Raw genomic sequence first — 27,673 nt, 5'->3', positions numbered from 1 at the left:
TATACACAAACCATAAATAAGATATTATGCTCATGTCAACATGAGTTATTCATTGATATAGTTATCAAAAAAGTAGTAAAGTCTTTTATTGATAAGGAAACAAAAACTTTTATGGCTTCGTTCGTGTTTACATGGGCACAGTGAACAAACAAGGCTGCACAGATGCAGTGAAGATTAAATAATGTAACTTTTTCAGCTCATTTTCAGTTCTTACTAAAAATGTGGGTGGACAATAATAATATCACTTATTCAATTATGTTAAATAAATACAATCTAACATATTGTGCCTATAGCTACCCTTTTTCTAGAAATTTGACTGTGTAAAAGTCTGGAGTTGTGAAATGGAACAACGTGTTGGAACCCTGTGCCTCTCCTCCTGGGCCCTAGTTATAGAAACTACCTGGAATGGAAAGATATTGATGGTTTTATAGCAGGAATACTGTCTAGTGCTTTTGTCTGCAGTTTAGTTAAATCTGCTACACAACTGAATGACAACAGACTGTTTATTCAGTGGAGTTGCTGGTTTTGCGTGGTGATGATGATATTTAAAATCAGTCTAATTAGATTTCAGTATGGCTATAGCCTGTCCTCTCTGTCCACCTCTTCCAGACCGATTGAATTTCCTTTTTGCCTGAATAGCATGACTTGTTTGTCATTTGCTTTCCACTGCATGGCCAGTAATTGTGGTTCCATTCTGAAAATTCCCTTGTCATTATGGCCGGTAATCTTCTGTGTTTTGTGTCATGAAGCAAAGCACTCTACATTCTCAACTGTAAAGCATTTGATTATGATCTGCCAAACTTTCATCTGATTGTACGATTTGGCAGTTTCTTTGTGTCCTGTAGTTTTGGGTATAAAAATACTTAAACAAAGAATATTAGTTTTGACATCTGTTAAATACAGGGATAGAAAACAATTTATTTATCATTTACAACAAGGTTGTATAGTGAGATTTCAATGTTGTATCCTCTTAGATTGATTGATTGGAATTGGCTGACAGATAAAATAAAAATACAGATCAAAGTAATTAATAAGGAAGAGTGCTGAGGAGGAATTCTTCAGTCTCACAGCCTGTGGGAAGAAGCTGCTCCTCAGTCTGATGGTACAGCAGTGGATACTTCTCGATCTCTTGCCTGAGATATAAATAAAAGAAATGTAAAAAAAAAAAAAAAAGAAAAAAAGAAATTGAAGGGCTACTCTGCCAATTAAATAACTGCTGGACACAGAGGTTAAACTGTTGCCGATCTCTCTTTGCTCTGTTGTAAGTCAGCTAAAGAGTTTATTTGTTAAAGAGTTTTATTTGTCCACTGCTCACATTTGTGTTTGTTTTATTTTTTGTTTTTATGTTTTTTTCAACACAATTTAATCATTTACTGTGGTAAATAAAAAGGACATGAGTTTTCTGACATTTTGTAAAAGTTTGAAAATTTTGCCAACAATAATTATAGAATGATGGTACATTTTACAAAAAATCAGTATGATTTTCCATTTCTAAAAAAGTTTCCAATTTAAAGGGGTACTCCAGTGATTTCTTTAAAGTTGGGGGCATGTTAAAAATGGTCACAATTAAATCAGCAGGGACACAGATATGGCTTTTAGTCCCTTGTATGAGCCAAGCTTCAGAAACACTAGATATAGCCGTGGTTCTCAACCTTTTCCATTTTCAACCCTCTTGAATAATCAGGTTGGTGTTCGCAAACCCTGAGTCTGCCTGAGATTGTTCAGGGATTACTGTTTAACAAACTTGTGTTTTTGAGTGCTTGTCTTTTCTGTTGAAAGTCTTTTAAGGCCTGAGGTCACTGAGAACTGCTTCTTGGCAGCAGTATTTTATGTTAGTTTATTCTCCACAACTATCTGACAATGCCCAGAAATTATCTTGGGAATTCCTTGAGGGTCCCAGCACCCAGGTTGAGAATCGCTGTCTTAAAGCATATTGTCAAGCTGCTTTCCTGTTTGCAGTCTCCAACCTCACACTGAGATAAGTACCTCCTAATGATGTGAGAGTCTCCAGAGGCACAGAAGATACTATCCAGATGTTCTCACAGGCTGACTAGTTGTCCCTGTCACTACCACTTGTTTAAAATTGGTGGTGTGCCCCTTTAAAGGAAACAATGTCAAGAGCCTTGGCTACTTTTTAGGTCTCAGAGACCAAAAAGAAAGCAAGCGCATGACTGTTAGAATAGAACACACAGGACTACTGTTAGTACTGAATAATATAATAATAACAGCCAAGCACACCTCTCTTCTCTCTGATTGGCTGTTCATTTCTGTGTGCAGATGTCAAGCTGTCCAAGAGGAGGCAGCCATTTGTGCCATATGCTCTGCGCAACCACACAGGATGTACCATGTGGTTTGCCACTCTGACTACGACCCCCACAAGGTAGGTGTACCCATAACCATAACTGTGCATGTTACCATGACTACATGTACTACAAACCGGAGATCCAGCTTGTTTGACTTGCAAGCAAGAATTCAAACCGAGTTTGCTGCCAAAAGAGCACTAGATGGTAGCAGTAGACCAAGGAAAGTTGACTTATGTTTTAACAGATGATATCACATCACCCCCGTCCTGGCTTTCCTCCATTTGCTCCCTGTGCATTTTAGAATTGATTTTAAGATTTTACTGATCACTTTTAAAGCCTGGCCCGAAGCTACATAGCTGAAATGTTGACCCACTTTGGATCGACCTGCCCAAGGAGATCAGGCTGCAGAATCAGTGACATCTTTTAAATCACTTTTTAAAATCCATTTTATAGACTTACTTTTGTGTGATGTCATTTAATCCTGTTTTGTCATTGTTGTCTTATTTCATGTCATGTTTTTCTTGTTTTCCTGTTCATATCTCTTTTACTTATTTGTCTCATTGTACTATGTTTTTGAGTCTTTTGCTTGTGTCTTAGTTTCCTTCAGTTTTAGCTTAATTTTTCTCTTGCTTCAATTTAGCTTTATTGTGTTGGCCTTCTGTTGTTGTTCTGCCGCTGGGGTAAAAGTGGCCTTTTGAGTTCACAGCAATATTGTATTATAATGCCACCATATGTCTGACTGATTTGCACCATGTATTGTCATCTCTAGCACATTTGGTATATGCAGAAGTTACATGAGGTGACCTGTAGCTAAAATATAATTGGTATGACTATGACTACTGTATATGACTGCCAAATTTGGTGACATTTAAACATGTCATCCTGATATTACAGGAAAACGGTATCATATCAACTATTGATTTGCGCCAAATTTTGCACATCTCATTGTGCAGTGTAGCTTGTATGTAATGAGACCACTTGCATTAAAATCATCTGTATGTTCAGCACACTTTAATCCAGAACAAGATATCTCAAAAACTATGGTCCAGATTGACAGGAAATTAAACCAAATTACTTTTGATGTACAGTTCTAAGCACGTTTAACATGAAATTAATTTAGTATATTCATGCTTCCATTATTTTTGGGATTTTTTCATTTTTGCAAGCAGTTCTTTTTCTGGTATGAAGATGTATAGAGAAAGTTACCAGACAAGTGAGCACGCTCTCCCCTGCACACCAACACTTCCAACTGTAGACTCACATCCTAATGAATGGCTCCAGGTAAAGCTCTTCACATGTTCCCCACAGGGTAGCGCTGTCTCACAGCAGTAGCGCAGACTCCATCTCAGATGTCCACGGTCCAGGAACTGATGACACACACAATGTGAGCCAGTGGAGAGAGGTGCTGCCTGGGGAGGAGATTCCCTTTGAGTTTGAAGCCCGCGAGAAACTCCGGCACCGGTATACCTCTAATTCACATTCACTGCACTGTTGATTTTGTTCAATGAATATCACAGTGTTTATACTTTGGACTGTTTGACCATCATTCTTCCTAGTTTTTACGGCACACTGAAACATAACGGTGAATGGTTTCTCTATCTGACAGTTAGATTTTTATTTGTCTGCATTTCTCCTCCTCTGTTAGACTTGAAGTGTGATAAATCCACTTACTGGCAGGGATTTCGAGATGTGCTAACTTATCCAGCGTGTTGGTCTGTGCAACTTGTAAAACCTGTAAAACTCAGTCTACCATAAGTGATGCCATGCTGACCTGTGAATGAATTTCCAGATTATAATTCTGTATCACTGACCCCCTGCTGCCTCCTCCTCTGTAGACACACTCATGAGCTGAAGCTGCACCAGCTGCTGGTGCGGGTGTGTGGATGGGAGCAAGTGAAGCCAGTGTCTGTGGACAAAGTGGGTGTTTTCTTCCGTTATGCAGCTGCGGACAGGAACAACTCTTCCAGCACTGTGAGCAACAATTCAAAACTTCAAAAACAATATTCATGTTCACAGTGTTAAGGCTTTCTAACAAACTAGCCCAGAGTTTGATGTTAACCCTTCCTTTTTCTCCTTCATCTTCCACAGGTCGGCAGTCCTATTAGCAGAACCAACATCATCCACCCACATGTTTATGTAAGTCTGGCAAGTCTTGTTTCTAAATCAGAGAGCAGTGAGCAGTCATTGACAGCAAGCATTTACAATTGTGTCTATAGTCACAGTAGCAGCTGTAATGCTCAGTCTACACCAGGAAATAAAGCTGCATGGATTAGAAAAGGAGAAACAACATTGCTGTTTATAGGTCTAATGAGGCTGCTATAGACAGAATACATTTTCAAGTCTGGTCAAGTCAGTTGTATTTATGTAGCCCAATATTGTGAATCATAGTTTTTGATTGAGAGAAGTAAAGGGGGGGTTAAAATAGTAGCCAGCAACACACAAAGACCTGATATAATGCATGGACCTGGTATAATGCATAATGTACATTTCCACAACACTAATTCCATCAGTACAACAACAGAGTCATCAGAGTCAATAATCAATTCCTGCTGTGTCTTCTACAGTGTTTCAATCAAAGTTATTATTATATTCCTTTGAATTAAATGGCTACCACAACAGAGACAGATTTAGAGCTGTAGCTAATGACTCTTTGCTGCATTATTTATTATTCTGCTGAAAAGTCTCTGATGTGAGTACTCACACAGTCTATAGTCAAAACAGTTCCTCAGAATGCAAGGTGACCCCACCAACATTTTGTTTTCCAGACAACAGTCCAAAACCTAAAGATATTCAGACTCAAATCATCACAGTTAAAAAGTTGGAACTAGGGAATGTTTTTTTCTTTGAAAACCTTTGATTATCCAAAAAGCTGCCGATTTGTTTTCTGTTGGTCGACCAATAAATGAATTGAACCATGGCAGCTGATTTGTTTTGTGTGTGAACACTCCCCAGTTCTCGGCCCTGCCTCCAGTCAGAGTGGTCTTCTCCATCACAATGGAGGGCAGTGCCAGGAAGGTCATTACTGTCCGATCTGCCCTCATGGTGAAGAACCGGCTGGATGTTCCTATGGAGGTCAGACTGGACAGCCCCTCCGCTCCTGACAGTAAGACACTGATCCATTTCTTTTACTTTCATATTTCCATTTTACAAGATTATCATATAAACCTGTGGATTGTCTGACCAGTTTGGTTTGATTTTAATAATTACATTTAATTAACATTATTTTTCCTTTTCTATTTTATGTTATATTTAACTTTTATATTTTTCCTTGTTCTATGTATTTTAGCTTAATTAGAATTATTTTTATTGTCTTTTATTTAATTATTTATTTAATTTAACCTTAATTTATATGTTATGATATTAAAGTAAACTTAATGAAATGTAATAAATGACATTAAATTTAATTATGCTTAATTTTGTTAAATTTATTTTATATTGTGATTTATCTAGTTTTATTTGATTTTTTATTTTTTTTTCCTTTTTAAATTGAACTTTGTGGTATCATATGTTATGTATTTTATTTTATTTTATTATATTTCATTTTACATATGTCATATATTTTATTTCATCTTTCTTATTATTATTATTTGATCTTATCTGGGGTCATGTTGTGTCATTATAATGATGCCAGTTGTGTCCCTGTGCTGACAGAACCAGTGGTGTTGCCTCCCATCCTGCCTGGCCAGGCCTTGGCGGTCCCCCTCCACCTGACATCGTGGCGGCTGCAGGCTCGGCCCAAAGGCCTGGGCTTGTTCTTCTGCAAGGTTCCCATCCACTGGACAAGTGTGGAGCGGCCCGGAGAGATCAGCAGCAGTAAGAGGGAGTGCCAGTCTGCAGACTTTGATGACAACCTCAAGCGTAACTTCAGGTAACTACAGTCAGTCAGTCACATCTTGTTCTTAGTTCTTGTTCTCCTCACAGCTGGTACCATGCCCCTCACTTTTCTGCATCCTGCAGGTTTTGTGTGGTCATCAAGAAGGAGAACTACCCCGAGCAGCAGCCTGCCAAGAGGGTTTCAGGCAGTACCAAGCAGATCTACCGCCAGCCTGGCCACACCATCTACCTGCTGCCCACCATGGTGCTGGCCAACCTGCTGCCCTGTGACCTCAGCTTCTACATCAAAGGAACGTCCATCAAAGGCACTCTGAAGCCAGGCAAAGAGGCCGTGCTGCACGCTGCTGACACCTCGCAGAACATGGAGCTAGGTCAGTACCGTCACGCACTGCTGTTTAGTTCCTGAACATGTTTCATGTTCTCATCTCTGCTATTCATGACGTGTGTCCTTCAGGAGTTCTACTGGAGAACTTCCCTGTGTGCAAAGAGCTGCTGATCCCCCCTGGGACTCAGAACTATGTGGTCCGCATGAGGCTGTACGACACCAACAAACATCTGCTGTGTCTCACCATCCGCATCATCCTGCGGGCACAGGGGGCGCTGAAGATCCTCATTTCCTCCCCCTACTGGCTCATCAATAAGACTGGTAATGCTCTCTTTGTTGTTAAAAACTTCAGTTTTGCTGATTTTACAAGAATAAACCCAGTCCAGTCTTTGCTTCAAGAAGAAGCTTCTCTAAAACCATGTTCCTCCCTCAGGTCTGCCGTTAATTTTCCGTCAGGACAACGGCAAAGCGGATGCAGCGGGCCAGTTTGAGGAGCACGAGTTGGCCCGAAGCCTCAGTCCGTTATTGTTCTGCTACACTGACAAGGAGCAGCCTGCCATGTAAGTCTGTCAGAGACCAGGGACATCATTTATAAAACTCTGCAGAGAATCCACACTAAACTTACAAATTACGAAATGTACGTAAATCAGATGAAATCATCTTGGCCCAAACTACCACCTACTTCACTCCCACAATTACCCATAAATGATTAAAGTCCAATTCTAGTCATGGTCATGGCTTACATATAGTTGCCTTCATTTAGTATTCAAGGACTCATGACTATGCAAATCATCCCCACCCTGCCCACACACCCCAACTCCTATTAAGTACCAAGTAGCTCAAAATGGCTTCTCCTCTGTTTGCTAGCTAATTACAGTCACTAGTTACATCTGGCTTCTCCTGTGGGCTGGACATCGCAGCTAATAGGTACATTCGAGATGAACTGCGCCTCGTCTGGAGACTAGACGAGATCAGGTGGCCGCAGCACGAGGTGGAGACAAAAAGCTGCAGTCAAGTCGGACTGTTTCCAGCAGACTTCAGAGAAAATACAGAAAGAGACACTAACATCCTGTTAGTTCACCTGTAGGTTATCTTAAGTATGCAGACCACTTTCATAGCTGAAGCAATAAAGTGTGTTCTTGATCGTTAATTGAAGTTGAAACAGAGATCCCCCTTCTGTTACGTGGAACAACCAGGAGAAAGACCATTTCATTAATTTCACTATTAATATATATGTGTTTACAGCAATCAGACTGATGCTTCACTCCTCGCCAAATGATCGTATCCCCCACCCTGGATGTCATTTGGCAATGGTTGTATTACGCACATTTTGTTAATTAATGTCAGTGTTATTATGATGAACTGCATTATGGTTAGGACTGATAACAAGGACATGGAGAGCTGTCACTGGCTTTATTTACACACTTTGTTGTTTTACACAATCCATGTGCAGATGGTGGGCCACTTGGTGATACATGCACAGTATTAGAATATATTATTGCAAACCACTGGCACTCTGTTCTGCAGTTTTTTAATGCTGTTTGATGTAATCTTGGATTTCTACAGCTAATGATGTTTTCATACAGTCTGGGCCTTCCCTCCTCACTCTGGGGGATGTAAATGTGATGGTGAGACAGCACTGATAAAATACTGAGCAGATCTGAGATTAGAGTTGGCTTATCAAACGTAATGGTGCTTATGGAATAGTTATGGCTCAGTACAAGTGCAAGTACAAATAACACTGCTGGTTTGACTGTTTATGATAATGTGGATCTATTAGTTATGTATATATTGAGTGAAATTAAATGTGTGTGAGGCACCATTCTACCTATGATGATTCCTCTCATTTAATTTCTGACTTTAGGTCAGCACCTCAACATCTGCTGCCAGTTTGCCATCTGTGTGTATGCATGGGTCAAAGCTTCTGTACACATTTCCTCATTGTTTTTTTTTTTTTTTAAGTTCATCCCGACTGATACTTTGAAAGTGGAATACTCACATTTCAAGCCCTTAATTGTGCAACCACAACTTTTATCTGACCACTCTATCCCTCTCTCAAGTCCCATTGACCTACATCTGGACTATACCTAATGTCTTAGCTAGTGAGAAAAAATATACCCAACATCATCCTACTGCTGTTTTCACTCATCCATCCTCATATTCCTTTTTTCCCCACCTATTCTGATGCCAGGTGTACTATGCGAATCGGGAAAGGGATCCACCCAGATGGCGTTCCAGGCTGGTGTCAGGGCTTCTCCCTGGATGGAGGGAGTGGAGTCAGGGCAGTGAAGGTTATCCAGCATGGGAACAGGCCCGGCCTCATCTACAACATAGGCAAGTTGTTACATTCACAGTCAGCACAAACTGACCTAGAGTCTGATCCTGACACGATCAAGAAGAAAAACTCTGCACTGGTAAAACTGTAAGTGACACTATGGCAGACTTGGGGATTTTGTGCCAAATGAATTAGACTTTTAAGAACTGAGTAAAGTTATTATATCAAAGTTTGATTTACTGGAGGGCTTTTCATGATATTGTATTTTTCCAGCTTGTGTTCAGTATTGTAAAGTTAATTTTCCTGCATAAAGTGACTCATTTTGCAAAGAAAACTGAAATGAACTGAATTGCAGTAGTCTATTAGAATTCTATTCAATTAGTATTCATGACCTCCTTGGATAATTAAAAGTTCTCAAAATGCTGATGCAACCAGGCCAGATGAACTGAATTTCCCAACTCCTTTTTTCTTTGTCTTTTACCTTTGATCAGGACTCCAATTGTATTATTCTCATAACATTCTCCCTTCTTTGTATTCATAGAGTGGAACATCTGCTTTTTGACCATTATTAATAATCATTTTTCTGCACTGAATCTGTAGTTCTTTTTCTATGGCAGACAGTTACAGTATAGACACATAGAAGATTTTCTGGTATTAAACAGCGCTTATTTCACATCCACACTGTGCAGAAGGCTTTTCTGACACTTTGATGCCTGTAACAAAGGTCTGGTACTGTACAACAGATATCTTGGCATTTCTTCTTAGAATGTTCACTGTTGGATTTTGGAGCTAATGTCACATGAATCAGTAAAAACATTTGTCAGGTAGTCATTGTTCCCTGTCTGATCAACACAGGCATCAGTGTGAGGAAAGGAAAAGGACGGTACAGGGACACTCACATAGTCACCTTTGCCCCGCGCTACCTGCTGGACAACCGCTCCACGCACAAACTGGCCTTTGCTCAGAGAGAGTTTGCCAGAGGAAAGGTGAGAATTGCACAAAGAAATTAACTGCTCACCATATTACTAATGAAATGAATGATGGCTCTGTTCAGTGAGCCAGCACACACAATAACAGGGCTGTGAGACTGGAACCTGAATGAAATTCAGCCATTAATGTGTAAGTTGTCTCCCCCAGTTTCACCTGCAGGAGGACTAATACAAGTACAACACAAGTCATTAATGAATACATTTGTCCCAGGGTACAGCCAACCCGGAGGGTTACATCTCCACCCTGCCGGGCTCCAGTGTTGTCTTCCACTGGCCCCGTAATGACTACGACCAGCTGCTGTGTGTGCGCCTCATGGACACCCCCAACTGCACCTGGTCTGGTGGCTTTGAGGTCAACAAACCCAAGTCCTTTCATGTCAACATGAGGTGAGCTATACAGTGGCTCTGAAGACACTGCTTTCATTAGTTTATTTTGTTTTATTTTGTTATGCAGTTGATAATTGTTTGTTTTTATAGCCAAAAATCACAATTGCACAAGTTACACACTCTGTTATTGAGCTCTGTTGCTCAGAGGGCTGTACTAAAATCCAAGATCAATGTGTTAGTGAGGTATGTTGAGTCTAAAGTCAGAGTAGTCAGTGTCACAAAGATGTCTCTCTTTTAACCTGGCTAGATCACCATGGTAACTGATGCTGAACTCATAACCTGGTCGAAAGCAGGTTATATTCTGAGTTTCAGCTTAAATCAGCTTAAAAGGCACTGCACTTTAACTAATTCTTCTCCTAACAAAGTTCTATGAGTGATAGAGATTATAACTGAGGGAGGGCATTACAAATGAAGTTACTGAGCTTTACATTTGTAATATCACTCAACAAAGACCTGTAATGTAAAATTGTAGCAAAATGTAACAGCAGTATGAACTGTCTGCATTGGGCTGTCATGGGAACCTATGTTTGTTTGATGCAGAGTCATTTTTCCCTGTTTGCTTCAGATCATATTAACACTTTAAATTTACGCAGTGTATCATCCACACAGTAATAATGATAAAGATGAAGAAACTACAGACACTTTGAATATTTACTATTTAAAGTCAGTTTTGTATTGCTGATATTGCAGCTCAGAACACTGATTAGAAGATGAGTCTATCCTATTTATCAGAGAAAATCTTCAGTCAGTTACACTCATTTTACCTTGATTTGGCCAAAAATTGAAGAGATCTGCATGTCTCTGTCACCATGGGACAATCACATTCATTTTCTGCAGCATTCTTCTTCTCCTGCCTTATTTGCAGTCATAGTGTTGCTTTTTGCTGCAATATATTGTTTATATTTTCCACAGCTCTTCATTACAATAACATGATCATCTTGACTGAAGTGGGTGGTTCATGATCACTTCACTTTGTATGGAAAATGAGTCACAACCACCAACAGCCACCCCTTTTTATGTGAGCGCACACAGAGTCTGAAGAAGAAAGCCTGAGTTAAGAAAGGAAGTTAATAACCACCGTCATGATACCCGTTATCTCTGACTTTAGGTTTTGTCAAACCAGCTCATGCAAAGAATGCCTGGCTGTGTTGAGCTTCCCTCGTAGTACAGCCCTCTGGTCATTTTCATCTCTAAATTCTGTCTCTGTTCCCTGGAACTGACTCTATCTGGATCATTATCTATCCATAGTTAACCTTTAATTGTGTCACATGGCACTTCTCTTTGCCATGTGTATATATATATATATATATATATATATATATATATATATATATATATATATATATATATATGTGTATATGTATATGTATATATACATATATATATGTACATATACATACATATATATATATATGTGTGTGTACATATATGTAGGTATGTATGTAGGTATGTAAGTACGTACATTGCAGATCTTCTGTCTAACACTGTTTACGAGGTGTTTTTTGATGCTGTACCAAAAATGAAGTGAAGATTTTGGTTTTAAGTGGATGTTGTTTTGAACAGGGACACACTGGGGAACTGTTTCTTCCTGCGGACAGAGATCACCCTGAAGGGAGCCACCTACCAGATCTCCTTTTCTGACACTGACCAGCTGCCACCACCCTTCCGCATTGACAACATCTCTGAGGTAGGCCCCTGTTACAACAGCTTCACTGGTATGACCTGTTACTGAGGGCTGGACTGAATTATGTATGAGCAAGTATACTGTGAAAAATCACAAAATCTGACATTTTTCAGATAATTGTGAAAATGTAAACTTGATTATTACAGCGTCACCCTGAGGTCACTGAGCCTCATTACATGAACCTGAGCAGTGGGTGGAATTTGCCACCCACCTGCTAATTTTTGGTGAAAAATATGTCAGAAGCAGTTGATGATCTATTGTAGAGAATTAAACAAAAGAGCTCAAGATGCAAAGCTGCCTGTGTTAACTCATCCACACACATCTGGCCAGTCACTGTATGAGAAGGGCAGGATCATTGTAGTTTTAGAAAGTTTGATTTCCGGATTCAGAGGACTGTGATTCTGCTGTCAAAGTGTTTCGGACACTGGCCAGGCTTCCATCCACATATACTTCTGTAGCCACACTGCTGACATTGAAATGAATGAGTGGTGTGTGTTTCTTTAATGCTGTCCTGCTGTCCGTCTGTTAGACAGACATAAAAGTCCAAACATCATAAACTGAATAGATTCTGTTGTTTGAATCCCTTCAGGTGCCCATCCAATTTTGGCAGCACGGTGTGGCTGACATCCGGCTGCACACAGAGGTGAAGGCTGGCTCTGTGCTGGACTACGCCTGTGATGAGCCCACACTGCCCCCCTACCTCACACTGACTGTGAAAGGAGCCGGATCCTCCGAGGTCACAGCCGACATGAACTTCTTCAGAGAATACAACAAGCTCTACTACGAGAACTTCATCTACATTGCAGCAACACACACATTCTCAGAGTACGGACCAACCACACGACTAAATCCTAATAACATTTTACATCAGTTGGTGTTCTCCTACAGTTAGGGGTGTCGCGGTTACTGGTGTAGCGGTAAACCCCGGTGAAAATATTGACTATAACAATTACCGTTTTAATTTTAAAAATATATATTATCGCGGTGGATTACCGCACCCATGGTGTAGGCACCATGAGCCTTTCCAGCATCTCATCTGAGTCTGCTGAAGTTGCTGCGCAGGCGCACTTTGTAGCCTACAACCCCTAACAAACTTGAGATGAGACGGTGAAATGAAGACATGGCATTATTGAGCGCTAGTTGAAGGCACAACAATGCCATACACTTCGTTTGTTTTAACTAGTTGACAGTCACTACGTGTGTATTACTATATAACAGGGGTCCCTAACTCCGGACCCACACGCCGTCCTATATGGACCCGGACCTATAACCAATAAATTATTAAGAGATTTTACATTATGACGGGACGCTTCTATTTTGGCGCAACTATTCTAGTCTTTCCGCCACTGGTTTATCTGATCAGGAAACGCACAGACCAACTGCAGAGAAGCTGCGTGTGGAGAAGACTGTTGTTAATGACGGAGTTTATTACAACAGAAACTAACGTGATGGTTAATGACATCGACACCAACCAGATGCACTTATAAAATTAAACAACTGAATAAGGAGGCCTATATGTAAAACAGGAGAGTCTGTGTTTCTCTGTGAGAAACTTTCAGACCTTCTCACAGCAGAGTGAACAGGTGAGGGAGGAGAGGAGGGCAGACTGATCACTAATCAATCACTGATACCATCGTCCTCTCGGACTGATTAAAAAAATAAAAATGACAAAATTGGTGACAAACCAAACCTGGGTGTCCACACAAATAAAGTCTTTGTGTGAAACACTGCAGAGTGTAACACCGTGCTGTTTACAGACAGTCTGCTGTCTGTAGTTTGACAGAGACAGAGAGGGTCGTGTCTAGAAGGGAACCCTAGACCTGCGAAAGATCGCGCGAGTTTGATTATTTTAGTAGAAATAACCAACACAAATCTCGTGAGAATTGTGCAAATAAAAAGTTACCTTCTCGACACGACCGAAAAAGGTGCGCAGCTCCAAAAATAGAAAATCATGTCGGGGTGCCGATGTTTTTAATGTGGCGGGCTGCCAAAAATAAAACACTATTCACTGATCCACAGAGAGTCACTGAAACACTGATCACTGACCTGCTGTGATGGAAAAAATACTCACATTCTTTACTTTGGTATTTTTACATTGTGGTATTAGTGTTTTTACTTAATTACAATTTAAATATTTTGCATGTTATTGTAGGACTATCAATTCCTTCTGAACATATTCAAGGATTTATTTGTCACATGCTTGTAATACTAATGCAAGACATGTAGTGAAACGCAGTTGGTCGCTCAGCTTATAGTGTGCAGGGATGTATGTGTGAATAAATGAGGTGTGTGTGGCGGGGGGGATATATACATGGAATATGTGTAAGGACAAGGGAAGGGTGCATGATAGGGCTCGTGTGGAGGAAGGGGGCCTGTCTTCAGATAGGTCTATTAATTGTTGTTGCTGATCAGGCCTAACACCACTGTGTCATCAACAAACTTGACAATAGAGGTATTGCTGTTGTTTGCTGAACAGTCATGTATTCAACACACTTTTTAAAAAATACCGCGATAATACCGACAACCGTGATAATTTTGGTCACAATAACCGTGAGGTTAAAATTTCATACCGTGACACCCCTACCTACAATGGATAGAAATTCTTCCTAAACACTTGATAGCTAAGTGGTTGGGACACATACCATATAGGTGCATGACATCCCCCTATTCTCTATCCCCACATGTCCTATCTCTGTGCTGTCATTATCAAATGAATGTATACAATGTCCAGAACTTAAACTTCAAAGAAAAGTCTTCTTGTATAGGAAAGTTCAAGTCATAAAAGTAAGCAGTGTATTTTTGTTGATGCAGGAATGTTGAGAGGAGACCTGTTGGGAAGAAGCGTCCGGTGAGCTGTGCTGAACTGGTCCTCGATGTGGACACCAAGACTCAAAGAGTCATCCTAAAAAAGAAGGTACTGTTACTGATTTAAGAAGAACAGAATGAACAAAAGACTTTGATCAGAGTTTGAGTAAAATGTCAAACAATTCAACAACAACTCCCCCAGAAGTCAGACAGCTGCTTTTAAACATCGCACAAACAACAAACACAAACAAGAAGGAACAAAGTAGCACTGAGTTTGATTAATTGAGGGATACACAATATAGATTTTTTTCAGCTAGTTCGATTACCAATAATTACCTCCCTCTCATGACCGATGCCAATAAGATAATCCATAATTTCTCATTTTTATATTTTATAAAGAAGTTCATATAACCTGTAGATTGTTGCACACCTGAGGTTAAGAAAGGTCGAGATATACTGAGCAACAACAAGTGACTTAATATTCCAAATAACAGTCCTGACTCTTCAAATATTCATTTATTTTTTTCTAGTAATGTACATCAAAAAATTTAACAGATATATTGTTATATATTATAGCTTTTATGGAGCACTTTTTCCAGGAATTCAAATGAAATGTTTTAACATTGTAGGCCGATAATTTATTGGTCCTGATATTTATCACAAAGCCCTACATCAATGAAAAAGGAAATTAATGAAAAAGGATCAATTTTAATAGTTTTAGTCAAGCAAAAAAAATATTCTGTGGCTCCACTTTCTCCAGTGTCTATATGATTGTTAACTAAATGCCTGTGAAACAGTGACTGGTAATTCTATCACTGTTTTCTGGCATGTTATAGATTAAAACGTTCACTGATTATCAAAACAACAATCTGATGAAAGAAATAATGAAAATATGGGGAAAAAAAGTCTCTGCACACCTGAATGTGTGACAGGTGCATTGGAGGAGGATTCAACTCAAAGACAATTAGAGAAACTCACACACACAGTCTCACTTTCTGCTGATATATTATTAAATATCAATGTCTTAGTATTTCAAGGTAAGATTACATGCATTTATAAGATTTATTGTGATTTAATGAGTGTTTTCAGCACTATTCAGGTGTCAGTCTCAGGAGTCCTCTGATTGGATGATTAAAAATGGAGGCTGTCTCTGTATTTCTATTTATGTGGAAATATTTTGATGCTGTCAGTATACTTGATGAAACATCAATATTTAATAAATGTATCGGCAGAAAGCGAGACTGTGCAGGAGTCTGTTAATTGTCTTTGAGCAAAAATGAAAATAAAATATTTGAGTTGCAGATAAAGTCCATGAATGAATGTATTGTAACCTGTAGTCTGGTTGTTGTGCAGGAGCCAGGGAAACGCTCCCAGCTCTGGAGGATGACCGGCACCGGCATGCTGTGTCATGAAGGCTCATCTCCACCCCAGAGCAAGCCAGCCCAGCCACGCCCACTGGACTCCTCTCTGGTGCTTGACATTGCCGGGCTGGCAGCCGTCAGTGACAACAGGTCTGTACTGTGTGCTCCTGTTGTGTGTCTGTAAGTCATTTACAGTCAGTTTTGCTCACTGGACCCCTACATTGAAAACTGAATGTAAGAGGCGTCTGTCTCTCTGCCTGTTTGTCTCTCCCAGTTTTGAGCCATTGATGCTGAGGAGGCCAGACTCACGCCGCAGCACCACCCAGACGTGGTACTTTAGCTCAGGCATGCTGACCTGTGGCCTGCCCCGGCTCGTAGTACAGGTGGCTACACCGACTGTTTTCATATGTCTCTGATGTGGCATTTGAAAAATGTGTTCAGAGTTGTCACATTTGAGCGATGACACTCACATTCTGCTATAGTAAATTCAATTTTTTCACTATGATTTTCCCCATTTGTATTTTGAATTGATGACATGTTCCATTCAGGTGAAGGGTGGCGTGGCAGGCCTGTATGATGGAGCAGAGGTGGTGCTAGGACCAGACTCTGGGCTGCTAGAGCCTGGCCCCGAGCAGCAGTTCATCAACAAGAAGATGAGACCTGGATCTGGGGTGCTGTCAGTCCAGGTGCTGCCAGATGGACCCACACGTGTCCTGCAGGTGAGATCAGAACCCGGTAAAACCCATAATAATCGTGGCTTTTTAATGTACAGTGACTCTAAAGCTCAGTTATGATAATTCAGATTTTCATCTCTTCTCTTTATCGTCTCTAATATTTAAGTAAATAATGTAATTTACTGCATCAGAGATAAAATGATGAATGCAAGTTTGACTGCTATATATAAAACACAGTTTGATTGAACTCGTGTACACCAGAAAACAGAGATTCTTTCAGAATGTAACCGCTCTCTGATGCTCTGATAACATCTGATAATTGTGGACAGATTACAGTGACTGTGAACCTCACAGATCGTTTGTTGTTTGTAGATCAGTGACTTCAACCAGAGGAGAATTATCCGCAGCTCACCCAGCACAGAACAGGACCGGAGCAAAGAGGACATGAAGAAGAGGGAGACAGAGCAGGAGCTGGAGGTATGAGGAGGAGCTCTGATGGTATTTTATGGAAGTATTTAAATTCCATATATGGTCTGACACTGGCATTCACGCCTGGCAAAAAACATTATTACAACAGGATACATTCATGACTCCCCACTGTATTTTTTGTGTTTTTAATCATATCTGTTCTTGATTTTTTTTTTTTTTTTTTTTGACATTTTTGAATGTGCCTTTTCTGTGCATTTCTTCACAGGTGTTGGTGAACTTGGAGGAAGGTCTGGGGGTCTCTCTGGTCAACAAGGTTCCTGAGGAGCTTGTGTTCACTACTCTGTCTGGTATAGACGTCCACTTCATCCGCACTGCTGCCAACGAGGTGTTGGAGCTCAGTATTCAGAGCATTCAGGTGAGCCATGACAACATTCACTACTGTAATTCAAGTTATAATTGTGTTTGTATTTTGTAACTGTACTGTATATGTACACACATACTCTATTTCTGACGTAGGTATCAAGGTAAGTTATTATGATAGAATATATCATATTACATATTTACTGAAAGGCTGTGTGTTGTTTACTGCCGCAGAAAAGAAATAAAATGTCCCTGTAACATTACTACAGCATCTCCTTATACTCTTCACAGTAGAGTTGGTCCAGACTGAAAGGTTTTTTTTGTTTCTTTGTTTGTTTCTGTTGTTGTTGTTGTTGTTGTTTCTGCTGCGGAAAAAATCATCTAATCGTGCTTCTTACTCAACCCACTGAAATCTATCTGGGAGACCTCTGGTTGTAGGCTCTTTTAATTTTCTTTAGTCTGAATCATAGCTGCTAACTAGCAACCCCTATAGATCTTTGTCACCTCACAGCAAATAGGTTGCCCACAAACCCACCTTCCTGTCTGTGTGTGTGCTAACCAGAGCTGAAAGAAGAGTTCAGGTTCATACTTTTGCTTAAATAACTCCATTCTAAACTGTAAAAGTATGCAAGTATTTTAACAAAACTTATCTGAAGTAGTAACTGTGCAGTAAAATGTTCCATGTCAGTGTTTTATTATTATATCTGATGTTTTTGGATGATTGTTACTGCCACATTAATATGTATGTTGCATTTTACTGCTGTAGATGTTAACAGTTGAGGTCATTTTTACTCTGTTATATATTGATGGATAGTTTAATCTACAACAATATATCATATTCTATAAGATCAGTTTGCTGTTTGAGAATTTACAGTATGTTAGGTCAGTGGTTCCCAGCCTTTTTTCCTTTTAGCCCCCGTTACTTGTATCTAAGGAAAGCTAAGCCCCCCCCCCCCAATCCAAACTGTGTGTTGGTGCACACATTCACCAACAGAATAAGTGAATCATTCCATCATTCCATTCTGCTGTTTTTAATTGAAGACAAAGAAATGTCTCTTTTTAAATAGTTTTGTATTCAGACTTTCGCGTAAATTGCAGGTTTGTACAGGTGCTGGAAATCCTTAAAACACTTGAAGGTTTTCAAGGTTTAAAAAATGTTTGGATAAAGTGTGTGAAATTGTAGTCAGATTACTTTCATAATAAATTGCTATATGATTGAATTAGCTAGTTATCTTTTTAGATAAAGAAATAAAATAATCAGATGTTTGCTGAGCCAGATTGTACAGGAAGTTAATGATTAATCATTAATAATTTGATTAATTGTCAAATAAAATTTTAACCTATTAAATATGTTTTAATTGGTAATTAATCAACAGTCTAACATGGCATTAACTTGATATTGTTTTGTCTGGTGGAGTCAGTCATTGGATCAGGAAACTTAAAAAAAGAAAAAAAGAGAAAAATAACATAAGAAAGAAAATGTGTGTTTTATATCTTATTAATCATTAATGATTAATCAAATAATCAATTATTTGCATTTTCAACTATCAGTGAAGGAAAATGCCCAAAATCTGCAACCCTTAAAGATCAAGTCTACTTACAGACAGGTGACACAGTTTGAAACATGGAGTTTTGTTGTGTTTTCCTTTAATTTGTCACCTGTCTGTAGAATTCTATCACAAAACATAATTATAGTTGATAATAGCACAATAATATATGATGAAGAGGTGAAATAATCATTTTGTAAATAAATTTGTCATTTACCACAGCTGGAAAAATGCTTGACAATGCTTGAAAAGTGCTTTAATTTGATCTTGGAAAAGGTGTACAAGCCCTGAAATTGTGATTTTAGTTGACATGGGCAAATCTGATTTTGAGGACCTCAAAGTCTTGGAGACCAATGTGATTTCTGGTGTCCCCCTAAGGGGGGCCCGGACACCAAGGTGGGAACCAGTGTGTTAGTTTATAGAAAATGTGTCTATCAAGATATGTATTGTATATCGTGGAATAGCCTAAAAATATATAAACACGCAAGTGAAAGGTGAACTTCATGGTTTAATTTATGTCATTAGAGGACAGTGACATGACAAGGTGTGTGTCATTGAGGTAGCTATGTTTACTGAATGTGACCATGGGGAAAGGTGGTGGGACAAAAAGAAGGGTCCAGTGATGGACCCCTGTGGGACCTCTCAGAGTATGCTATGTTTGTTGTAATGAAAGTGTGACTGATACTCTGGTTACACAGCAAGGATTCATATGAACAAAGAGCAGAAACATCTGGTCTCAATCACTTGTTAAAACAGCTGCTTTGTGATGTCTGTGTACTGTACTGCACATCATTCATATCAACTGAAATCACTTTGCAAATTACTGAAACTTATTCTACAAATCAACTGTGATAGACTCATTCTGGTATTAGTGACACTAGATTATTACAGTTCATATAAATTGTGAAGCTCACACAGTATGATCAAGACTCATTTAGACCCATTTTCTGCTAATATAACTGTTAAATCCAGTAAGGGCTGTCCTGACCCCGTTTTAGTGGGGAGTGCTGACTGAATTCTTGTGCTGTCATCTTGTGGTAATCAGGTGGACAACCAGCTGCTGGGAACCACCCAGCCTGTCATGCTGTGTGTGACTCCCAGCTCCAGTGACAGCAGCGTCAACGATAGCGGCCCGGCCCTGCAGGTCAACTCAGTCAAGGTTCCCAGCAACCTCATGCTCACTGATCTCTTCAAGGTGAGTTTAAAGCACAGCTGTGGTACATGCAACACTGTCGCAAAGTCTTTCTTTTCCAGATAATTCCTGGTGCACCAGAGTGATACTGTACTACTATATTTAAGTAAATAAGAATAACAAGATGGCTTGTTAACTCAACCTAAATAAATGTATTTCTCATTTGTGAAGAATTTAAAATGTGTATAATTTTAATAAAATGTGTTAAGATAACACAAGGTGATGCAGAAATGGCCGTAAAAATGGCCAGGAATGTTTATTTAAGCACAAATGAACTCTTCCCAAAACTTATTGATGAGGCCTAAATTGGTTCGGACAATGTTTTGTCATTTTTAAAAAGTTGGTCCCCAGAAAATAAAAGTCTGGGAAACACTGGCGCAGAGACCAGATCACCACCAAGTTAGTCTGAAACAAAGTGCAGCAACATCAACAGCATCACAAATAACCAAATTAAGCTTCTTTAAGCATTTGAGTTTTGCAATGACATGATGTGATCTTTTCTACTTTTTTTGTCTGCAGTCGTCATTGTTTCCATGGACACGTCATTTAAACATTACATTATTTTTTCATCTCATTTTCAGTTCTTATTCATAAAAGAGCATAAAAATGGAGGAAACAATAATATAGTATTTGTTGTATATAACATGAGTATATATAGCAACAGTTTATTTCCTCTTTGGGTAGAGATATTTGATAGAGGGATGTGTGTGGACTGAATGGTCACGATGGGTTAATGCAAGTTTTTTTGAGGGCTGGTTTGACAATCCCAGATATAAAGCCTGGTTGGCCCAGGTTTATAAATGGGAAGTGAAAGCAAAATACTAACTTTGTTTATTGTCAACATCTCCAACACGGGGGAGCCAGCAGTTGTAACTCATATGTGAGGACAAAACTACTGTAGTCTTTTCACACCATCCTTTGGGATGTGTCTCCTTGGTTTTGCTGACATTGAGCAGTAGGTTGTTTTCTGTGCACCATTCTGCAAAACAGTTGGTCTGTGAGCATGAAACAAGCTCCGCCCATCAAGTGCAATAGCTTGATCAGGGATGTGATGATGGAGCCAGGTCTGGTGAAGGTGACGATGTAGATGCAGCCGTCTCTGTTTTTCTGTTGCTGAGAGAGTTTTTTTTATTTTCACTTCATTTTCCTGGGACCAGACACTAGCCAGAAAGTGGAATGGCATTAGGTCTAAACTGGGTTAGCTTAGCTCTTATCCCAGCTCTCTCCCCCTCTGCTTGGGGTGATTGCACCGCTTGTAGTGGCATTTGGTTCTGCTCCTCTGGCTGACTGGTCTGTAGCATGTATTATAGTCAAAAGTAACATATACTTCAGTACTAAAGGTGAAAAGATAACAAATTAAAACAAAAATGTGTTGGCTAATGATGAATGTGTTGTGTTCACAGCACCTGATGGTGACGGCCCGACGCTTCACAGTCATCATCGAAGAGAAACTGCTGCTCAAGTTGCTCAGTTTCTTTGGATACGGACAGACAGAAGCGGGTGGGTCATTATCTCAATGTCATTGTTAATATTTGCTTGATGCTGTAAAGAAGTCAAATAAATCGTAACTGTTGTGTATGCAGAGCTGGAGAAGTTGGATGAAAACCTCCATGAGAAGCCCAATGAGGATGCAGGGCCTCCCAAACGCTACTACTTTGAGAACCTGAAGATCAGCCTCCCTCAGGTCAAACTGAGTGTCTTCACATCTCACAAGCTGCCTCCTGATCTCAAGGTAACCTCACATCCTCTCCTATTTTTCTCCTTTTCAAAAATCACCTTTTATAGAGAGCAACATTAACCTTCTGTTGGCTTCAGGTGGTGACACCACCTTACTCCCTGCAGCTTTTAGACAGAAAAGAGGAGCATTTTACAAGCATTTCATTGAAATTAACAGGAACATGCAGGTAGCTTAGCCAGCGGACAGAGACAGAAGGTAAATGTCACTTTTTGGGATTCTGATAAAAATTGAAGGATTAAAGCAGCTGTCGGCCTGTGGCTTTAGAACTGTTCTAATAAGAGCCTGTGGTTGAAATTGATTTCAGTTGCACCAGTTTAAAATTTTGACCTTAAGTTTGATCTAGGGCTGAACAATTTTTAAAAAATCTAATCGTGATTATATTGATATTGCACTTCCAATATGATTTGCCATATTAGAGGGAATTATTATTTTTACAATTTCTAGACATTCTTCTTTTTTATTGAAAAATGTATTAAAATTATTATGATGTGATTTGTGTGAATATCTGTACCAAACAAAGATGTTTTCTTTAGTCTGTACAATATAATGTGTAAACCACATCTCTGCAGCAACATAATATGTAATATTTCATTTAAAATAGAGCTTTCTTGCTCTGCTACATGCTAGTTTTATTTAATCATACGGGAGATATATGGAGAAGCAAACTAAAACTAAATATATATAATCTTTGATGAAGAAATGCCTCTAAAAAAAAGAAAAATATGAAATAACACACTACCAGCTGACTGAAATATTATAACAAAAAACATAAAACAAGAACACAGAGACAATGTTTTAACCCTTTATTCCTCATCAGATATCTGCACAGTCAGAGAAAGTAAAAATGTGCATTCTCCTGTTCATAGATCAGGTATAACATCCCAGCACACCATTGAGCGCTGCTCTCCAGCTGTTTCAATCATCCTGCCCTGCTTCCATCACAGTAGCGTTTTGGTTTGTTTTGTAGTTTGTTTTATTAACCAGTGTGTGAGCTATAAAATATATTTACGATTACCCTTATTTAGAATATCTCACTGAAATGTACATTTGTGTTTTTTATCCAGCTGCACAACTGCCTAAAAATGGTATTCTGGGCTTGAAGAATCTCACTGGACCGATGGGTCCAGACTGATGATATGACTCACAGACTTTGTGCGGGCAGCCAAGGTGTTCTTCATATGGATGTTTTTTGTCACCATAGGCTCTGAAAGGCACCCTGGGTATTCCTCTGGTTCGGTTTGAAGATGCTGTCATCAACATGTACCCATTCACCAGAGTGCACCCCTACGAGACCCAGGAGATCATCATCAATGACATCCTCAAACACTTCAGAGAGGTAAGCGGCCTGTTTTTGTCAGTCTCTACCAGTTTTTATCCCTGATGGTGATGTGTTGGTCGTGAACGGGGCGACACGTCTGAGAGACATTCTCATTTTTCTTCCTTTTTTTGTAAATGAATACAGACAGAATAATAGGATGATATTTTCTCTACACTGTGGCCATGTGCACTCCATGCATGCACTAACTGAATGTGATGACAGACAAGGATCATACCAACAGGTTAAAAGCAGGCGGGGGTTGACAGTCAGCTGATGGTTGTAGTATGAGCCTTTTGCCAGTATTGTGATTTTGATAAGTAGTTTTCTATTTATTTGGATGTCTAAGTTTGAATCTGATCCACATTGTATCCTGTCATCACCCTCGTAGTTATTTCACAGATAAACCCAGTAACTCCCGACCCCTAAAAAAAAGAACGATGTGCCGTTCTTTTGAACAGCTTTTGGAAAAGACGGAGCTGTAAGATCCAGTTCCCCTCAAAGAGCTGTAATTCCCATCACTAATCCCTCAGGAATTCTTCAGAAGCTAGACACATTCATGAATGACGCCCTAAATAATGAGGTGGTATGGCTTTACCAAATGTTCACTCTTATTAGTGGGCAGCCAATCTGGGTGCATCACAGAACTGGATACTTCCTGCTGTGAATGTATTTTAGAACCCCCTCGAGGATTGCTGCAGTTAGAAAACCTTCATACTCACCTGTCTGTCACCCTGATCCAGCTCATATTAACAACACTGTAGTCAGTTCCTCTATAAAGGTGTCATCTCTCTCCTCCATCTACCACGACCTGGTCTAACCACGGCATCAGAACATGCAGGACCTGTCCAGTGTCCACTTTTTTTTATCTTCTCAGCAGAAACATTTGAAATCCCCCCAAATAATTTATTTCTTTGTGATGTCTTATAGTGCTCCCCTCCCAACCCATTCCTTATGGCCTAAATACATCTTCCTCAATGATTGAATGTATACAATGTATATTGAGAGTTTTCTCCCCAGAATTTGAGAAATCCTGCTCTTTGTTTCCTGAAAAACTTTTCCTCCCTCACTATTTCTGACTAATACCTTCACTAAGACACTGGCTGCATCCACCCCTACACTCATACACAGAATATGTGTTTTTCTGTTCTCAAATGTACTCATAATTATTACAAATGTAAGACACAAATATTTTTGTAGTCAATTAGACCAGTCATTCCCAGAGACTGGGTCAGGACCCACAGGTGGGTCACAGGAGATTTTATTTGGGTCCCCAGAAAATATAAAAGATTATATGTAAGAAATTCTGCAAATGTAAGATTTTGATCTGAATTACACCTTTTATAAAGCATTTAAAATATATATAATGAGTCTCTTAATTCCACCTAGATGCACTTCTTTTGTTTAATTTATTGATGTAGGTTAAAATACCCTATAGTGTTTGGTGAAAGGAAATATAATAACAATAAAATGGCCTGTCAACACAGTCTAAATGCTTTTATATCTCAATTATGCATATCTTTTTGATAAGATGTGTCAAGATAATATAATGTAATCTGGATACAGTAGTAAAATCATCAAAAAAACATTAATTTATGCACAAATTAATTCTTCGTAAATTGACTCGCAATAGTTTATGATTTTAGAAAAGTGGGTCCCCAAAAAACAAGTTTGGGAAACACTGAATTAGACAAAGATTATTACCCAGAGTTGCTGCTATGTATCTAGTCACTGCTGCCTCATGTGGTAATATATATATATGATTGGGGCATGTTGAAATAAAATAAAATGCCCTGAATCTCAACTGTAAAATTGTCATATTTTTAATGATATTTTTGCAAAAGAGAGAAAATACAGTTTCATGCCTATGATGCTGCAGTTGTGGTCAAAAGTTTAAATACACTTGTAAAGTGTATGTAATGGCAGTTTTGAGTTTCCAGTGATTCATATAATGTGTGTCTTTGTCACAAAACAATAATGTATTTTGGTTCTTTCATAAATTTATTACAGGTTTTCTGGAAATATGATGATAAAATCTTCTGGGTCAAAAATATACATACAGCAATGCTAATATTTGCTTAAATGTCTCTTGGCCATTTTCACCTCAGTTAGGCTCTCTTGGTCACTATCCACAAGCTCCTGGTTGTATCTTTTACCACTCCTCTTGACAGAACTGGTGCAGTTCAATGAAATTTGTTGCCTTTCTGACAGACTTGTTTGTGCAGCTCAATCCACAGGTTCTCAACGGGGTTTAAGTCAGGACTTTGGGAAGGCCAGTCTGAACCCTTAATTCTAGCCTAATTTAGTCATTTCTTTACCTTTTTTGATGTGTGCTTGGGGTCATTGCCTTGGTGGCAGCTCCATCCATTCCATTTACTGTCTGTAAAGCATCAGTTCCCCTGGCAGCAAAACAGCCCCAGAGAAAAATACTAACACCTCCATGCTTGACAATAGGTTTGTTGTTCTTGGGGTTAGGCGTCACCTTCTCTCCTTCAAACATCTTTCTGGTCATGATGGCCAAATAGCTCAATGACCACAGAATTTTCTTTCTTTGTCCATGTGATCAGCAGCAAACTTCAGCCTTAAGGTGCCACTTCTGGAGCAAAGACTTCCTTCTTGCTTGGCAGCCTCTCAGCCCGGCAATGTAAAACACTGTTTACACTGACACCTGTGTTCCAGCAGCTTCTAATTCATTGCAGACCTGCTTTTTGGTGATTCTTGGTTGAGTCTTGACCATCCAGACCAATTGTCTCTCAGCAGCAGGTTATAGCTTGTGTTTCCTGTTTTCCAGTGACGCAACTGTGCCATGCACTCTATACTTACAAACACCTGTGTGCACATTTGATTTTAGGATCTGTAGCTGGTCTGAAATGGCTTCAAGTGACTTTCCCATTGTAGCATTTGTGGTTGAGTCTACTGTAGAGATATCATCTGTAGTCGATCACAGTTACTCACAAGAAAAGTTGATTAACACAACTTCCTACATCACCACAACCAATATTTCAAGTTGCTGTATGTATATTTTTGACCCTGCAGATTTTGTCATATTTCCAGAGGACCTGTAATAAATTTATGAAAGAACCAAAAGGCAGTGTTTTTTGTGACAAAGACACACGTGTTTCAACCATTACAACATATAAAATTAAAGCTGCAAGCAGCGTTGAACGGGCCCTTGCACCCCTGCGCCGCTCGTGGGGGCCGGCCACCGCCGCCCGCCGGCTGGACGTCGCCCCGAAGCCACGGTCCGCGCCAAAAACCAAACGGCGCTCCATACCCACTCATCGCTGTGCCGACGTGAGGACAGGCGAAGACCTCAAGCACACAATATGCTACCTGAGCTTTGTCAAAAACCAGCTGTGCAGCCAAATCTGGTACATGTAAAAAAAAAAAAAAACTCAAATAACCCACAAAATGTCTCCGTACCGCTCATGTGGTGTGATTTAAGTGTCTGTAAGAGGTGACAGTAAAACGTAACCTAAAAAGACACCATTTACACCATGTTTTCAGCCCAATTGTCAACTGTAACCTCTCAGACTGGAAGCACGTGCAGCACAGTTGAAGCAGGTACACAAGCTGTAGCCCAAATGGCACAGCAAAGAAATGATGTTCCTTTTCTATGTGGAAGTCCTCGAACATTTTCTTTTTTAAGGAATTCAATGTTGTTTCCTGCTCCCAGTATTACGTAGATGTGTTCAGGGCATGACTATTATCACACATGTTAGGTTTGATGCAGATTGGACAATTTACTCTAAAGTTATAGCAATTTCCTGTTTCATGGCAAAACGCCAAAATTCGCGACCACCCTACAGCCACAGCATTTAACACTGACCAAATCTTTTAATAAGTTTTAATTACACACTTGTCTAGATGCTCCACTCAAGTTTTGAAGTCAATTGAAATATTTCTGTTGTAGGAATTCGTTAAAATAGGTCATGTGGAAAACGCCAAAATTGAGCACGAAATTCAAAATGGCCGACTTCCTGTTGACTTTAGCCTATGGGTCCAAGAGACTTTTTTGTTCATTTCCATGTGATACATATGTATACCAATTTTTGTAAACCTCGGCAAAACTCACTATTTGCAGCGCCGCACGTCAAATGGCATGGTCAAGCCATTTGGCCACGCCCATGGACAAAACTCATATCACATGTTCAGACTGGGACTGTTAATGACCATGTAAAGTTTCAGGCAGTTTTGACCAAGTACAGGGAGGTTAAAGCCACTTCCTGTGTTTTGGCGAAACGCGTTAATGGGCGTGGCCAAGCCATTTGGACATCGACGAAACTCATACCATGTGTTCAGAACAGGACTGTTAATAAACGTGTGAAGTTTCAGGCAGATCTGACCACATACACTCCAGTTATAGCAACTTCCTGTGTTGTGGCGAAACATGGACATTCGCCACGCCGCCAGGGCAACACCGTTTAACGAGACATTCTGATCTTCATGATATGG

The 27,673-nt window shown here is 39.6% G+C and overlaps 1 protein-coding gene across 4 annotated transcripts in view; it reads left to right on the top strand.

Annotated features, from left to right (window-relative positions):
- The window catches only part of vps13d (vacuolar protein sorting 13 homolog D), a 103,442-nt gene that overhangs the window by 67,171 nt on the left and 8,598 nt on the right, over positions 1 to 27,673 (top strand). For all 4 annotated transcript variants that reach the window (XM_084722005.1, XM_084722006.1, XM_084722004.1 and 1 more), the window contains exons 40-63: positions 2,278 to 2,380; positions 3,612 to 3,764; positions 4,139 to 4,274; positions 4,392 to 4,439; positions 5,256 to 5,406; positions 5,955 to 6,171; positions 6,261 to 6,508; positions 6,592 to 6,783; positions 6,896 to 7,022; positions 8,654 to 8,796; positions 9,593 to 9,723; positions 9,938 to 10,113; positions 11,677 to 11,800; positions 12,387 to 12,622; positions 14,609 to 14,711; positions 15,956 to 16,113; positions 16,238 to 16,346; positions 16,512 to 16,682; positions 17,010 to 17,114; positions 17,332 to 17,481; positions 20,019 to 20,168; positions 21,569 to 21,665; positions 21,749 to 21,897; positions 23,105 to 23,239. In XM_084722005.1, the coding sequence (XP_084578131.1) occupies positions 2,278 to 2,380; positions 3,612 to 3,764; positions 4,139 to 4,274; positions 4,392 to 4,439; positions 5,256 to 5,406; positions 5,955 to 6,171; positions 6,261 to 6,508; positions 6,592 to 6,783; positions 6,896 to 7,022; positions 8,654 to 8,796; positions 9,593 to 9,723; positions 9,938 to 10,113; positions 11,677 to 11,800; positions 12,387 to 12,622; positions 14,609 to 14,711; positions 15,956 to 16,113; positions 16,238 to 16,346; positions 16,512 to 16,682; positions 17,010 to 17,114; positions 17,332 to 17,481; positions 20,019 to 20,168; positions 21,569 to 21,665; positions 21,749 to 21,897; positions 23,105 to 23,239 (3,512 nt within the window). The remainder of the gene's footprint in view (positions 1 to 2,277; positions 2,381 to 3,611; positions 3,765 to 4,138; positions 4,275 to 4,391; positions 4,440 to 5,255; positions 5,407 to 5,954; positions 6,172 to 6,260; positions 6,509 to 6,591; positions 6,784 to 6,895; positions 7,023 to 8,653; positions 8,797 to 9,592; positions 9,724 to 9,937; positions 10,114 to 11,676; positions 11,801 to 12,386; positions 12,623 to 14,608; positions 14,712 to 15,955; positions 16,114 to 16,237; positions 16,347 to 16,511; positions 16,683 to 17,009; positions 17,115 to 17,331; positions 17,482 to 20,018; positions 20,169 to 21,568; positions 21,666 to 21,748; positions 21,898 to 23,104; positions 23,240 to 27,673) is intronic.

Source organism: Lutjanus erythropterus, chromosome 6, assembly GCF_056507025.1.
Source record: "Lutjanus erythropterus isolate fLutEry1 chromosome 6, fLutEry1.hap2, whole genome shotgun sequence".
NCBI lineage: Eukaryota > Metazoa > Chordata > Actinopteri > Lutjaniformes > Lutjanidae > Lutjanus > Lutjanus erythropterus.
The sequence above is the reverse complement of the archived record's forward strand: the minus strand, read 5'-3'. Positions and strand labels throughout refer to the sequence as shown.